The sequence below is a fragment of the Bison bison genome, unplaced genomic scaffold (genome assembly GCF_000754665.1).
Source record: "Bison bison bison isolate TAMUID 2011002044 unplaced genomic scaffold, Bison_UMD1.0 scf7180017864207, whole genome shotgun sequence".
Classification (NCBI taxonomy): Eukaryota; Metazoa; Chordata; class Mammalia; order Artiodactyla; family Bovidae; genus Bison; species Bison bison.
In genome coordinates, this window is record NW_011494779.1 from 1,935,689 (window position 1) to 1,952,185 (window position 16,497).

The window sequence follows — 16,497 nt, forward strand, 5'->3', positions numbered from 1 at the left end:
ATTTGTTTTCATTCCTTTATTCTGTTCCATGGCAGTGATTTCCACTACTGTGTATTCCAACTCACTTATCCATTCTTCTGCCTCATTTATTCTCCTGTTGATTCCTTCTAGGTATGTTTTTCACTTCAGTTATTGTATCCTCCCACTCTGGTTGTTATCTTTTATAACTTTTTAAAACTCTGTAACTTCTCTGTGCATCTGTTCTTTCCCATATTCTTGGGTCATCTTTATGATCATTACTCAGAATTCTTTCTTGAGTAGATTGCTGATCTCCACATCAGTTAAGTTGCTTTTCTGAGGTTTTATCTTGTTCCCTTGTCTGAAACATATTCCTGCGCCATCTCATTTTGTCTACACTTCTGTGTGTTTTTTTTTGTATATTTGGAAGGTTAGTTGTGTTTCTCAAACTTGGAGAAGTGGCGCTCTACAGGGGATGTCCTGTATGTCTCAACAGTACACTCCACTCACTCACATCACCCAAGGGCCAGAGGCTAGCTGGTGCCTTCCCACTGGTAGGTGGACCTGGGTCTTGGCTCTCTGGTGGGCCAAGTTAACATGGCCAATCAGCAGGGTCATGTTATGGGTTGTGTCTACAGGTGGCTGTGGGTTCAGGAATTCTTTAGGGAGCCTGTCTGCTTATGTCTGTGGCTGTGTTCCTGCTCTGTTGATTGGCTGGCCTGAGGCTTCCCATTACTGGAGCCTCTGGGATGTTGGGTAGAACCAGGTCTTGGTACTAATAAGCCAGTATGTCAGGCACCAGGATTATCATGTGGTTGAACATAACCCGGTATGCCTGCCACCAGTGTCTGTCCAGACAGTGAGCCACAGCTGACTCCTGTTTCCTCAGGAGAACCTCCAAGACCCACAGGTAGGTCTGATGTAAATTCCTGTGGAGTCACTGCTTTTGCCCTGGGTTCTGCTTACACATGACCTTGTGTATGTCCTCCAAGAGTGAAGTCTTACTTCCCCCCGACCTGTGGAGAGCCTACACTCCCACTGGTTTTTGAAGCCAAATCTCTGGGGGCTACTCCTCCTGATGTCAGACCCCCAGGTGAGGAGCTTGAAGTGGGGCTCAGCACTCACTCCTGTGGGAGAACTCTTGTAATATAATTGTTCTCCAGTTTGTGGATTGCCCACCTGGGCGGAGGGCATGTGAGATTTGCTTGTATCGTAAGTGCACCCCTTGATCTTGTTGGGTTTCTTCTTCTTTGTCTTTGGATATACAGTATCTTTTTTTGGTAGGTTCCAGTCTTTTTATTGATGGCTGTTTACCAGTTGTGATTTTTGTGTGCTCAGGAGAGGAGGTGACCTTAGAGTCCTTCGACTGTACCATCTTGTCCCCCATCTGACTTAAATGAGGAAGGAGGAAACTCTGGAGCTGAGAACTAGGTCACTGGGGGACCAGGAAGGAAGGAAACCTTTCATGGTTCCTTTTGACTAACAGCCATGTAACTGCAGCCTATTAAAAAACATTTAGAAACAGTAATGTGTAGATAAAGGAGAGAAAGGTGCATAGGAGAAAACCAAAGGTTAGGGAACATAAGCATTGACAATAAAATGAGACCCTGAATGCCGGACCACCACCACCCCACTGAAGCACTCCCACTCACCATCGCTAACACGCTGATAAATAAGGACCACATCCGCCACCTGCAGAGAGAGTTCATCTGGCTGCTTGGCAGTAAATGATCGAATGATTTCCACTTGGGTCAGTGCTGAGGGGGAAAGAGGACATAATGAGAAATGAAACAGGGACAAATCAGTAATTTGCATTTACTCAGCCAGCATGGATAGAAAAAAGGTAGGCTCCAAAAAGAAGCAGAAATGAGTTTCTAGGAACTCCCTTACTCGGCCCAGAGCTTCAGTTAGAGGCTCAGAATCAAGAGAGGCCTTTTATGATACATGAATCCCCTCAAAAATAGCCTTGATAAGTCATTAGATACATCACACAATACAACTAGAAACAGCCACGGGGGAAACTGAGGCAAGACAGATTGGGTATGTGCCAAGGCCATGCAGCTGAGGATAAAATCCAAAATCTATGCAGTTCTCCTGGTTCTCACCCAGGGTGCTGCCCCAGCCCACCTAGAAGCACCTGTGAACTGCCAGAGAAGTGTAGAAATAAAAGAAGTTCCAGCCAAACGTTAGATCCTAACAGACAAACTTTTACTTCAGTGATTTGGTCCTGGCTGACCTGAGTTCTTACTTTGTTTTTTAATATAAAACTTGATTCCAGAGAAATTTCAAGCCAGTCACTAAAGCTTTGACTTTAAGCTGTGATTTGTGAGTGCTCCAGGAGATCCAGTTTTGTTGCCCCAGTTCTTTGAATTTGCCCTTCCAGCTAGAATCATCCAGAGCAGCATAACGTCAAAGCAGAATGCTTAGCACGTGGCACTACCCTTCACTGTGTCAGTTCCTAGCTCCCTAGAAAATTAAAACATTTTTAATATTATTTAATAACAAAAAGTCAAAAGGAAGGGTAAAGTGATTTACCTTAAGGTTGAAAGTACACTTTAGTATGGAGAAGGTTTAAATATGCTACTACTGCCCATTAACAAACTAGAAATGGAGGAGCTTGATAGTATAAGCAAGGCGGTCAAAGTACATTTAACTTTATTCTATCATATTATATAAATGATGCACCTAACTTGCAGGTGATTTAAGAGACTCAGGAAGGCTATGCAATGATGTGCCACATTTATAGAGCAAAGAACTGCACTTGAGGTTGGAATTTGTCCCCTTGTCTTCCAAAGCGGGGTGCACCCAGTGCTGATGTGGGGCAGCAAGAAGGAAACCTTGGAACTTAAAAGCGGGTAGTGTGGAATTTAACCACTAACAACCCAGCAACCAGCAGGGGGCAGAGCTCTCTCTGTTTCAGATTGTCAGCCCTCCGGGTACTTACAGGTCCGATCTGGAGGCTGCTTCCCACTGCTGTGTCCCAGGGCGGTTATCCAACGGGCTCGCTCACTCCTAAACGCAGGGAACATCCAGTTTAGAGATTCGACAGTGCTTAGATACAGAATGAGGTATATTCTAGAATGTAAAGGCTTCTTTCCCCCAAAACAGGGCAGAGATTCTCTAGAAAGGTAAGCACTGGTCTTCAAAACCAATTTTAAAATGATAATCTGGAAAATGTAAATAAGCCCCAAACAAGTCATTGTCAAGAGATTCTGAATGACTCTGTCTTGTTATTAAGTGGAATTTCTCATATGACGGTTTGTTGTTGTTGTTTAGTTGCTAAGTTGTGTCTGAATCTTTTGTGACCCCACAAACTGGAGCCTGCCGGGCTCGCCTGTCCATGGGATTTTCCAGGTGAAAATACTGCAGTGGGTTGCCATTTCCTTCACTAGGGGATCATCTTGTTAACAAATAGCTGATTACACTAATAATCGCAAAAAGATACTCTGTACACTCACAATCTGACATTTAACATTTCAAAATAAAATTTCATGAAAAAAAAAATCCTAGTAAATCTATCTCTTGCCACTCCCTCCTCTCTTTTCCCTGCACACTCACACATTTCCAAATAAATGAGAAAACTGGAAAACTGACATATTTAAAGTTGTTCTGTCCTCCTACAACAAACATTGCCAAATGTAAGCCTTAGTGAACTAGAAATTCTCTGTTCTCAGATGCTTAAAGTGATTTAGTGATTACAGACAAAAGAAATTTTTTAAGGTTTAAAAAAAAGATTTTTTTATATTACGCTATAATTATATGAAACAATAATTATTTAACTAAAAGATCAAAAGTTTAAGATGAGCAAACATTACTCTGTAATACAGTAACCCCAAGTTTCTGATTTGGACAGTCAAATATTAGGACTGTGATTAAATAAACCACACAAACATATACACTTTAAAATCTTTTAGGAAGCATTTGTCAGACATACCACTTGAGATACATTATTTCCTTTAAGTTTCCCAAAAGCCTGTTCAAAGGATGAGAAGACTAAACAGAAGTTCCAAGGTAAGTGACCCAAACCAAGGTCAGTTTCTACTACTATACTCTACCTAAGTAAGGGATTAAGAAAGGGATGCCTTATAATAATAAAAAATAACCAGATGGGACCTAATAAAACTTAACAAGGTTTTATACAGAAAAGAAAACCATAAACAAAATGAAAAAATAACCTATGGACTGGGAGAAAATACTTGCAAATGATGGGACCAACACGGGCTTAATCTCCAAAATATACAAACAGCTCATACAGCTCATAGGGCTTCCTTGGTGACTCAAGAGAGTGAAGAGCAATGAAGGAGATGGGTTCAATCCCTGGGTCTAGAAAATCGATCCCTGGCTCGGGAAGATCCCCTGGAATAAGGGAATGGCTACCTACTTCAGTACTCTTGCCTGGAGAATCCCATGGACAGAGGAGCCTAGTGGGTTAGAGTGCAAGGGGTCACAGAGTAGGACTCAACAACTAACTTTCTCACTTTCATACAACTCAGTTAAGAAAAACCCAATCAAAAAATGGGCAGAAGACCTAGACACTTCTCCAAGGAAGATGTACAGGTGACCAGTAGGCATATGAAAAGATGTTCAACCTCACTAATTATCAGGGCTCCCCTGGTGGCTCAGACAGTAAAGAGTCTGCCTACAGTGCAGGAGACCCAGGTTTGATTCCTGGGTTGGGAAGATCCCTTGGAGAAGGAAGTGGCAACCCACTCCAGTATCCTTGTCTGGAAAATCCTATGGACAGAGGAGCCTGGCAGGCTACAGTCCATGGGGTCGCAAAGAATCAGACATGACTGAACGACTAGGCACATAAAAAGATAGCCTCACTAACTATTAGAGAAATGCAAATCAAAACTACAATGACGTATCACTTCACACCAGTTAGAATGGCCATCATTAAAAAGTCTACAAATCACAAATGCTGGAGAGAGTATGGAGAAAAGGGAACCCCTCATACACTGTTGGTGGAAATGCAAGTTGGTACAGCCTCTATGGAGGTTCCTCAGAAAACTAATGAGAACTACCATAAGGATGCCTTAACAGCCTGGACGTGAAAGATGGTTCTGTCATTCCATCTTTATTCTCTGACATGTATCCATCCTTCCATCCAGACCAACTTGTTATAGTTGGGAATTTGACATGCTGTTCCATACCTTTCCTATTCTTCTCAATCTTGAGTGTGACCTTTCCTCTATTTTTAACCAATCTGTGTCTGCTCATTATCACTACTTAGTTCCCTGTGGTGGCTCAGTGATAAAGAATCCACCTGCCAATGCAGGAGACGCAGGTTTGTTCCCTGGGTCGGGAAGATCCCCTGGAGAAGGAAATGGCAACCCCTTCCAGTATTGCCTGGAAAATCCCATGGACAGAGGTGCCTGGCAGGCTACCGTCCATGTAGTCACAAAAGCACTGGACTAAACAAGATCATATTATTGAAGAACATGCATAAAAAACTGCACTATTAAGTGTATACAGATCTGTAAGTATTACTTAGGTACAACCATGTACTCACACCCCCAGATCAAGACACAGACCTACCAGGAGGTTCCTTTCTGTTCTTTTCCAATCAATGAACTCCCGCAAAGGTAACTGCTGTTCTGATTTCCATCACACAGACAAGTTTTGCTTATTTTGAACTTTATGAAAATGGAATCCTATATTGTTGTCCACTTTGATATATCTGGCTTCTTTTGTTCAAAACATTCACCCAATATTGAAAACACAAGGCTCATCTCCTCCAGGTCGGCCTCCTCTGAAGCATGAACCACATTTCTGACGTCATCTCGTTCTGGTAATGCTGTCCCCAGGCCCCCCTCCACATAGCTCTGTCACACTGCTGGGCAGGTACATACTTCCTGAAGGCAAGCACCTTATTTGTGTATCTGCCTGCACATAACAGGAACTAGTAAACACTGACCTCTGCTAAATTGTTACTACGCATTGCACACTGACCCCATCTTTTATGGGCTTATCTGTTTCTCCAACTGGGCCATAGACTCCTCCAGGACAGGAACTGGATCCTGTAAATAGTATAAGGGATTGTGTATATGCCAGGTATGGTGCTTTTTTGTATTTAGTGAGTACCATCTCATCTTTAGAACAGTTTTGAAAATTATTACCATTTTTTTTTTCAGAGGATGAAGCTGAAGTCTGGAATGTTAAGCACCTGCTCATAGTAAAACTGCTAAGTGGTAAAGTCAGACTGTAAGCCAGGCAGCCAGGGATCAAAGAGGTGGCACTCCTTAGCAAGTGCTCACAAAATAACCAGGGAGGCAGGAAGGATAGAAACTGCAATTTCCTGAAAGACAGACTTACTTAAAAGAAAAAAATGAGGCCAATCCCTGGTTGAGCTGCTGTGTCAAGTAGTAATATGCAAAGTTCATATAGAAACTCGTGACACAGCCTTGCTTTTAAGAACTTCATCTCTCTCTAATACAGGCCCAGGGCTTTAAGGAGGTTTTATAAGGAGCCAGTAAAGCACTTCCTCTCTCCATATAATCCCTTTGTTAGGTAAGGGATTTTTTTTAATTCAAGCTCAATGAGAATTTCTAAAGTACAAAGGCAATTGAAAACTAAACAGTATCTTAAGGATGGAAGCGCTGTTTGCCAAGCGTAACCTGAAACGATCCATCTGTGTCTCCACACGCCATATCCAAACCTGTCCAGCTCACCACAGCATCTTCACATGGCCCTTACTGCCGTCTGCAGTCCTCAGCGTGGACCTTCTCTGGCCCTGAGTGACTGGTCTCAGCAGCAGCCTCACCCCGCAGCCAGCTTCCAGAAGTCCAGATGAAATCTCGCTCCTGTGGCATACTGCCTGGATGCTAATGGCATCCTTTAGACACAGCGGCCCCTCACAGGGACTCCAGGGCACAGAACAAGACACTCCTTGTTGCCTTGCTGAAAGGAGCCGCTTCTTGAAAGGGCTTCAATGGGATCAGCCCCACCCCCTCTGAGATGCCATCAAAACCGCACGACATTACCCGGGGCTTCCACAGACTGTGCCAAGGAGCTCCCGCCTGTTATGAGGCGGAAAGCACTGCATCTCTAAAGCAGGGAGGAGACTTGCTCCACGTAAAATGGAATTCTAAGAACAAGAAAACCTTGGGTGTAGACATACCCATTATTAAATTTAGATATCAGGTCCAGGGCTCAGAAGCAGACAGCTATTTTCTCTAGGGACAATGAGACAACACAAATTAACAGTCCACACCAAACCTAGTTCATTGAGATTTCCCTCTGCCCAAACAAAGTGCCAGAATCGACAGTCAATGCCACTAATGGAGACCCGAGGCAGGTCAACTTTTAAGGCACTTCTGACTCCTCCTTTCAACCGGCATTCACCAAGTCCTTGCCTTTGCAGGAGCCCTGTGGTAGGCAGGGGTTGCTAAGTGAGTAGTACGGGGTCTCTTGCTCTTCACAGCCATCAATGAGGGATCAGAGCAAAAGACACACACACAGAATCCAACGCATCCTGCATTGTGCTGGGATGGCGCCTTCTCTGTAAAACCCATCTGACCAGGAGAGAAAGGGGACTGAGCTGAGGAGAGACCCCTTTGACACAGATATCTGGAAACGCAGTCCTTTCTCTCTACATGCGTGAAATGATGCACCTCCAGTTCCCCACTCAGGAGTCAGCCATCGTAGCACCTTGACCTGTCCCTTATATGATTATGCACAGGTTTAAACTTAATTGCACAAAGGTCAAAGACATAGCCAAGCTGGACTTTCATTGAATATCAGGCATCTGCTAGAAAAAGACTGATACATCCTGAGAAAGTGGAAAGCAGACTGAAACAGGCAGGAGTGTGGATGAGATAGAAGGGAATGAATGTGCCCATGGAGGGCTTCACTACTGGAGGGGGTCGTCCTGGTTTTTCAATAGAAGCCCAGAGACTTCAGCTGCTGTTTGACCTTCCTTTATCCCTTTTAAAATGGCATTTGACCAGACCCCTTTTGTGCTCCTTTTCACAGCCTGCAAATTTACTTATGGTTCCTTTTGAAACTCCTGTACCCATGGCCTTTGGAGAAAAAGTCCCCTGAGCCTTCCTAAGGTGACCATGCAGACCGCTGTTTCTGTTCATTCTCTCACACATTCAGTTCAACGAGATGAATTCAATATGTGATCCAAAGAAAACCCGCAGGGCAGAAAACATTTTCATGAATGCTGTGCAACAAAGCCTTATAAAGCTGTACCAGCTCAACTTATTTTAAAAACTCTAACCAAAGCAAAGTAGTTCCCCTAGCTCACTAAGAGTTGTAAAATTCATATTCTGTGACATGTCATATAGTTAAATCAATTGTTTCTTGTTTGTCCTATCAAACAGCTCGTGAAACCTAGTCTGGTCCATACATCCTAGAGTTAACTTGAAGTGGGTCAACTACCTGTTTCCTTTAAAAAAAAAAAAAAAAGGCCAACGCCATCACCTGCTCTCGTTTTCCCGGATATTAATGATGAGGAATCACGAAAGATTAAGTATCCTGATGGGCACCTACAAATGTAAAAGATTATTAGACGTAGATTCAAAAAATACTACAACCTAAAATAAATTTTTCCCATACAAAGTGTCATCTCTGGATTTTTCTTAAAGGGTGAAGAGTAGGTTAGACACACTATTTACAGTTTTATTCCATCCTATTTACTTCCTGTTAATTAAGTCATTAACAGAAGCAGGAAGAGAGCAAAAGACTGCCTGCAAACAATGCCCCTTTATCAGGAGGCCCAGGAGTGGGCTGTCTGAATGGCTGACAGGACTAACCACATCCATTAGGCATCTAGTTCATCTTGTGAGACAAATTTTGAGAAGGACCTCTGATTACAGCTTAAGGTGATTATATCTTATAGCAAAATAGAAGATAAAAGTTTGTGTTCATTACTAAACATGTCCTGCACAGGCTGGACCCAAATGCCATCCAAATTCCACTGAGAACACAGGAAGCCAAGGACACCACTTGCCACAGCCTCACTCCATGCCAGCTGCAGCTGTCTGGGCTTCCTTTTAATGAAGGCAGACAAAGGGGGCTCCCGGGCTCCAACATTCCTCTTGAAAGGCCAGGGGGAGAAGCGACAGTAGGAAACCATTCTGCCCTCGTCCTTTTATCAAGGGTCAGCTTCTGTGTTTTCCACAGACTATTGTCTCATTAATAATACAGTGACTTAAGATCTTTAAAAAGCAAACAGATATAACAGTATGGCTTAGAGGTACATCCTTAAAATGGTTTAACCACATCCCTGAGAACAAATGTTGCAAAACAGGTGGAATTTAGATAACACTTGCTCTAGCAGCACAAAACTAACAACAACAAAATCCCAGTGAATAGAGATTGAGAGAGAAGCAGTATTTCCCTGCACTTGGTTGCAAGTCCACCTTGGCTTGGATATAGAAAAATGAATTAGATTAATTGTGGGGCAATTCCAAAAAATACTCATTGGGAACCTGCTATGTACCGAGTGAGAAAAAGACAAAATAAGCCGAGTGTGGGCATTAGTAGTAAAACCATGCAGAAGCGGAGAGAAGAGTTAGAGGCTCTGAGGATGCCTCAAAAGGTAAAGGATATGCGGTTGTCCCGGGGGGAGGTGGTGGGATGGAAACATGTAGGAAGATGCAATACACTTTCATTCAAGAAGAACCAGTCCAGGATGGATCTGTTCAGACCTAGAAGCATCAGAAATGGTACCACGTCTCCCAACTGGATAATGTGAAATTAAAGAAACGGGCATGTTAGGGGAAGCAGAAGGTACCAGTGATGACCAGTTTCAGAAAGGCTGCATTTCTGAAGGGGAAGTGGAGAGGAAAGGTTACATGTGGGGAAAAAATGAGAGTGCACAGATAACAGGTTGAGAAAAATTCAAAAAAGAAGGGTCAGCATAAGAGAGCTGGATGGCTAACGAAATGGCATTAGAAGTAAAGAAAAAGGAAATCTGGGCTGCTGGGGGTGGTCCCCAGGAAACCATTGCTCATCTTCTGATGCAGTGCCCTCAACCGGGCAGCAGAGGAAGACACCATACTGAAGATGGTTAAGGAGTAACTCAGTATAGGGCATCAGCTGCTCAAACCAAAGCATCATCGGTTCCTCTTTCCCTCCCGGCTGCCCCAACTCATCCAGTCCTGAAGCTGGCCCTGTTGCCTCTGCCTCCACAGTATGTTTCCATCTCCTCTCACAGACTACAGTCCATGCTGCCATTTGACTCATATAATAGGACCCTAACTGCTCTCCCCCATGAATCTCCTGCCTCCACACCTGCCTCTCCAGCTTATGCAATTCTAAACCAGTGCTTCTCGAAATATCTGGGGTGAACTGGTCTTCACCACCCCAAGACCCCCACCCCTGTTCCAATTCAGTGTGGACCAACTGTTCTCAAATACAATGAAAATGGGTTGCTGTTGAAATAATCACACACTCTGATACTGCAGAAATGTCAAATTGCTGTATGTTTTTAACTGTTTCCCTCAGGCCAGGCCAGGAACAGTTTGAGGACTGGCAGCCCACAGAGCCTACTGGAATAGCTCTGCTGGAATGCTCCAGGCTCCCAGTGTGTCAACTACCCACTCTCCCCTGACTTACTCTGATCTAGTCACTTTCACTACGTTCAGGCCAAGTTTCATGGCAGTTGGGACATGCTGTGCCCTCTGCATGGACCATTCTGGCCATGCCCTTTCCCACAGGTATTCACCTTCATCCCTCAGGGCTCAGTTCAAATGTCCCCGGAGACGTCTTTCTGCGCCATCTAATTTGGAGGATATTCTCCACCCTAGCACCTAACACTCACTCCAGAACACACTGCCTGACTTTACTGTTGCCACTGCACTTTTTTTTTTCCACTTATTTTTAATATTAGGTGAAGAGGGCTTCCCTGGTAGCTCAGTGGTAGAGAATCCACCTGCCAATGCAGAAGACATGGGTTTGATCCCCAGTCTGGGGAGACCACACGTGCTGCGGAGCAACTAAGACCGTGCGCCGCAACTACTGAGCCTGAGCACTAGGGTCCCAGAGACCTCGGTTGGGGGCAGGGGGCGTGGTCAGGAGTGGGAGAGCAGAGGGCGGGCGAGATGGGACTGAAGGGGAAAAATGAACCAACAAGCATGGCGCCTGCAGCAAGCGCTTGGAATTCTCGGGAACAAGGCCGCTCGGTGCTCTCAGGAGCAGCGCTGAGGGGCTCCCTGCAGAGGAAAGACCTGGCACCGGGAGCGAGCCCAAGGACCGAGACATCTGGTAACTTGAGGAGTTCCAAGAAGGGTATTCCAGGAAGTGGGAAAAGTGGGCAAAGGAACAGAAAAGGAAGTTTTTAAGTGGAAAATAACCTGGGGGGTGCAGCATCTATTCAGCCTTATAAAATATTTCAAATCACATGATGCCCTAAATTTACCGCAGACCTTTTCATTTTTTGAGTCTGTGGACTTACACACTGCACATTTTAGTAGTTTTTCACATTTGATGGCAACTGGCTTCCTGGAGTCTCCCCTTCAGGTCCAGAATAAGGCCAGGTGGGAGTGGGATAGTCTCCTGGCTGGCAGCTCTCAGGAAGAAGCTTAACGTTATTAGAAGGCTAGAATCAGAAAGGTCAAGGTCGAGTCGCATCTTTGTCGGCAACCCATTTCCTGTGTGATTTCAGGCAATTCACTTCACCTTTTGGAATCTCATCTGATATCTGGGGAAAAAGCCAAGGGAGCTGGACATCAGGCTTATAATGAGGGTCACTACATATTGTCTAAAGATGCTCTGGAGAGCCAAACAGGGGGCTCTTCTTAATTTTGCCAGAACAGACATAACAATGATCCCGAAGAAACCAAGATGCTGTCTTACTTATATGTCATCTTACTTATTACGTGCTTCAAAACTCTGAAGCACCATCCTCGAGAGACACCCACAGCTCCCTTCTTCATGCTCTTTGGCTGGCTTAGTGTCTGGCCCATCCCAGATGCTTGCCAAGTGTTTGCCCCACTTCCTTTCAGTGAGCTTTTCTGCATTCTTTGTGTAATCAAAGCTATTAATCTTCTTGCACAATTCCACTGTCTTATGACAGCCGAACTGTCCCTGTGCCAAAGAGCCGCCCCCTTCCTATTGCTGCTTCCTATTCCCAGGTGGCCTCTACTAAGAACGGTTTTTCAAAGAAGGTAAATATTTAGGTACAGACCTCATTCTTTTTCAAACCAAAGAATAGCCAAAGAATGTAAATAATTGATCTGAAATTCTGCAATTAATCAAGGCCAGGGTGGTGATAAAAACCTTGTTTTCTCAACTAGATTGCTAATGGACTATTTTAACCACATATAAAAGCTAAAAAACATTCTCACCTATACCTTTTGCAAACCTTAGATGCAAGGAAAACATTCTACAAAACCAAAACTCTGACTGTTCAAAACCATGTAGCCCAGTGTCAACCTGCACATTTCCAAATACAGCATATGACAGCTTGCCAGGATTTTAAACAGCTGATTTGAAAACAACAAAAAAAGTGCATTTTGACTGTCCTGTTTTTTTTCAGCACCAAAGTATTTGTCCAGATTTTTACTTTGCAACTGTAACTGAGTTGGGATCAGGGGAGAATGAGCGAGTCATCCTTCCATACCCAAGGAGAGAGCTACCCGTTCACATCTTCTGGAATGTTCTCTTGCTATTAATTAAAGAGCTACAAATATTGAGTCATACCCAAGGGTTTATGGGTGACACAACTAGATATTCTGAGAATTTCTGGTTGAGGAAATGAACATCCATTCAGTCCACGGCAAGAAAAAGGGTGGAACATGGGTACAGAAAGTCCCAGGAAAGGACTGAGCCTTGGTATAAAAACTGGACGTGCCGCCTTACTGCCTACTCTCTTGGAATAATCTCAGAAACCAGCAGCAGAGATTACATAAATTATGGATGAGACAGTCAGGAAAAGATCTGTTGATATGTTGGCAAGATCTGAATAAAGAATAAACAATCCTTATAAACACAGAGAAAAAGAAAACATAAGCGAAACCAACACTTTCTCCCTTATTAAAAATGACAACCGAATGTCTTCATTTCTGAATAATTCTTTAGAATGTCTGGACAAGCAGTCATCTCTGAAGTGTTTAAGACTTATTTTCATCCTTAAAGTTCTTTAAGATCTAAAGTTCAGACATACTAAATTCTCTTTTTTGAGAGAGGCTTCCCCCAAACAGAGGAGATCTAGGTCTGTCTTTACACGCTAAGGGATTTAATCATCTTTTTTAATATAAATTTATTTATTTTAATTGAAGGTTAATTACTTTACAATATTGTGTTGGTTTTGCCATACATCAACATGAATCTGCCACGGGTGTACACGTGTTCCCCATCCTGAACCCCCCTCCCTCCTCCCTCCCCGTACCATCCCTCTGGGTCGTCTCAGTGCACCAGCCCCAAGCATCCTGTATCATGCATCGAACCTGGACTGGCGGTTCGTTTCATATATGATATTCAGTCAGTTCAGTTCAGTTCAGTCGCTCAGTCATGTCCGACTCTTTGTGACCCCATGAATCGCAGCACGCCAGGCCTCCCTGTCCATCACCAACTCCTGGAGTTTAATCATTTTTAAGAGTTGAAGAAATGCCTTCAAGAAATGCCTCAGCCCTGGCCTTAGGTGTGTCCCCCTGCTGGTCACCTGCACAGCCCAGTAAGCACCACACCCACCAAAGGTGCCCTCCCCAGATGTGCAAACACAGAGGAGCATCCTTGGAATGCGGCAGGGCTTTCCAGCCCTTTCCTGGAAGAATTCTGGGGCCTGAGGAAGAGGCATTTCTTTGTTTTATAAACAAACACAGGGGATGGCACTCCTTTTCTTACTCATTCCCTCTGTCAGCTTGAGAAGGGCATTTGGAATACTCCCTTTCTGCTGTTTTTAAATCTCAAATAGCTTTCTATACCCTGCCCCTCTTGGTTTTCTTTACCCTTTGAAAAGTTACTTCTAGTGCCCAAAACATGAAATGATCATTCATCATTTCACGTGGATAGCTTTTCCCCTCCTTTTTCTTTTCTTGTATCTCTAACAAACCAGGGTCCCTGTTAAATATTCTTAGAAGAATATTTAAGAAGAATTTAAGAAGAGGGTAGACTTGACAATTAAGCCCCCTTAGCTTACGAATTCTTATATATTAAGAATATTTAAGAAGAATTCTTTCATTAAGATTTTGTTACAGTCTTAGGGTTGTTATTCACCCTGATTCATTTTCATCACACCATGTAAGAGCCAAGTAGGAGAGAGTATAGGAACCCCAGAGAACCAAGGATTAGGGACCTTCTTTCCCTCCAAGGCTTCAACCTCTGACCCAACATAATACCTGCCTATGATGCTATGGTTTTTCCTGTGGTCATGTATGGATGTGAGAGTTGGACTGTGAAGAAGGCTGAGCGCCGAAGAATTGATGCTTTTGAACTGTGGTGTTGGAGAAGACTCTTGAGAGTCCCTTGGACTGCAAGGAGATCCAACCAGTCCATTCTGAAGGAGATCAGCTCTGCGATTTCTTTGGAAGGAATGATGCTAAAGCTGAAACTCCAGTACTTTGGCCACCTCATGCGAAGAGTTGATTCATTGGAAAAGACCCTGATGCTGGGAGGGATTGGGGGCAGGAGGAGAATGGGACGACAGAGGATGAGACGGCTGGATGGCATCACTGACTCGATGGACGTGAGTCTGAGTGAACTCCAGGAGTTGGTGATGGACAGGGAGGCCTGGCGTGCTGCGATTCATGGGGTCACAAAGAGTCGGCCACGACTGAGTGACTGATCTGATCTGATCTGATCTGATGATGATTATTTTAAGAGGAGGCTTCCAGTTTCCAAACAAATTGGTCAACTATCTCTAAGTGGACAAAATTGCAATGTAACCGAATAGGATCCTACAGGGCCTTCTCAGGACAGAACCCCACCCCCAGTGTCCTCTGCTGCAGCTCCTTCCAGAGGTACCTAAATAACAGTATCTGATGCACAGTCTTGAGCTATGTCACAGATACTAAAACCACCACCAAAATGGAAGGAATTAACTACTTGATGATCATGCACCCCCAGACCCACTGGTACCTAAGGATTGATAAGGTAAACCACCCTGTTACCTGAAATCAACCAATCAGAACTGTGCACCAGCTGACCACATACCCTGTAACCCCTTCCCTCACCGGGCCTTTAAAAATGCTTTGCTGAAATCCACCTGGGTGTTTGGGGGTTTTCAGAGCATAAGTCACCCATCCCTGTGTTGGCACCTTTACAGTAAAGGCTGCACATCCCTTCATCACAACCTGGTGTCAGTAGATTGGCCTTACAGTGCACAGGCAAGCCCCGGACTCAAGTTTGGTCAATAAGAGCGAGGGTAGACGACATTTAAGTCCCCTTAGCTTCATCCCATATGGGCTTCCCTGGTGGCTCAGATGGTAAAGAATCTGCCTGCAGTGCAGGAGATCAGGTTCGATCCGTGGGTTGGGAAGATCCCCTGGAAAAGGGAATGGCAACCTACTCCAGTATTCGTGCCTGGAGAATCCTATAGACAGAAGAGCCTGGCAGGCTACAGTCCACAGGGTCACAAAGAGTCGGCCATAACTGAGCAACTAACACTACCGCTACTACCTTCATCCCGCATGAGAATGGACTGCCTACTAACTGCTGCTGAAACCATAGGCACAAACGTGATGACTGTTCTGCCTCTGCATAAACTCTGGACAGGAAAGAGGGTTCATCAAAATGTTCGGGAACCACTGAAGAAAACCACCCACCTTGACCAGGCAAGACGATAACCACTTGCATGAGTTGTCTCACAACAGGAGGGTCCTGATAAGGAACGGGGTGCTGCCCCAAAAACTAATCAGAAGAATTTGGGAGGGGCCAAAAGGAGGGAGGAGATGCCACCCTATAATGTGAGCCAGCTTCCCAGAAACTGTCATGCCAGAATCCATCATGGCTGAGAGATGTGCATGCCACCAGGGAGGACCCTGAGTCAGACCAGGCATGAGCCAAACAAGATGACTCCTCATGACTATGAAACCTCAGACCGTGGGCTCTGGCAGAGAGGCCCTCCTGGGTTCCCTTACTGCTGCTCTCCACCTGGGCCCCACTTCCCTATCAAGCCTCTTGCTTTGTCAGCACATGTGTCTCCTTGGACAGTTCATTTCCAACTGCAAGACAAGAGCCCACTTTCAAGCCCACTTTCCAACTGCTAGACAAGACCCACCTGCAGGGGGTCCCCCTTCCTATAATAAATATATTTCCCTAAACCCAGTGTCTCTTTTGATAAATCACTGGGCTTTCTGCTGCCTGGCTGAAGGTAGGTGGTTGCAAAATGACTTCAATTTCAGTAGCTAAGGAAACACAGGGCCTAGAATCAAACTACCAGTAAGTCATATTCCTAGGGCTCCTGGGTCATATTTTTATCAATAATTAAACTGATTTTTAAACCATTCTGTAAGTATAAAAGCACACTACCTAAAGCAAAACACATCCATCAGGACTCATGGGGACAAAAATAACATCTCTCTCTCTCAGTACGTTGAGAGGATCAGAGTGAGACGAGAATCTATAAAACACCCAGATGCTATGCTTGGT

The 16,497-nt window shown here is 44.4% G+C and overlaps 1 protein-coding gene across 1 annotated transcript in view; it reads right to left on the minus strand.

Annotated features, from left to right (window-relative positions):
* The window catches only part of ARHGEF26 (Rho guanine nucleotide exchange factor (GEF) 26), a 139,072-nt gene that overhangs the window by 2,598 nt on the left and 119,977 nt on the right, over positions 1-16,497 (minus strand). The window contains exons 12-13 of the mRNA XM_010844750.1: positions 2,903-2,970; positions 1,611-1,715 (exon numbers count right to left, since the gene is read on the minus strand). Of these exons, the coding sequence (XP_010843052.1) occupies positions 1,611-1,715; positions 2,903-2,970 (173 nt within the window). The remainder of the gene's footprint in view (positions 1-1,610; positions 1,716-2,902; positions 2,971-16,497) is intronic.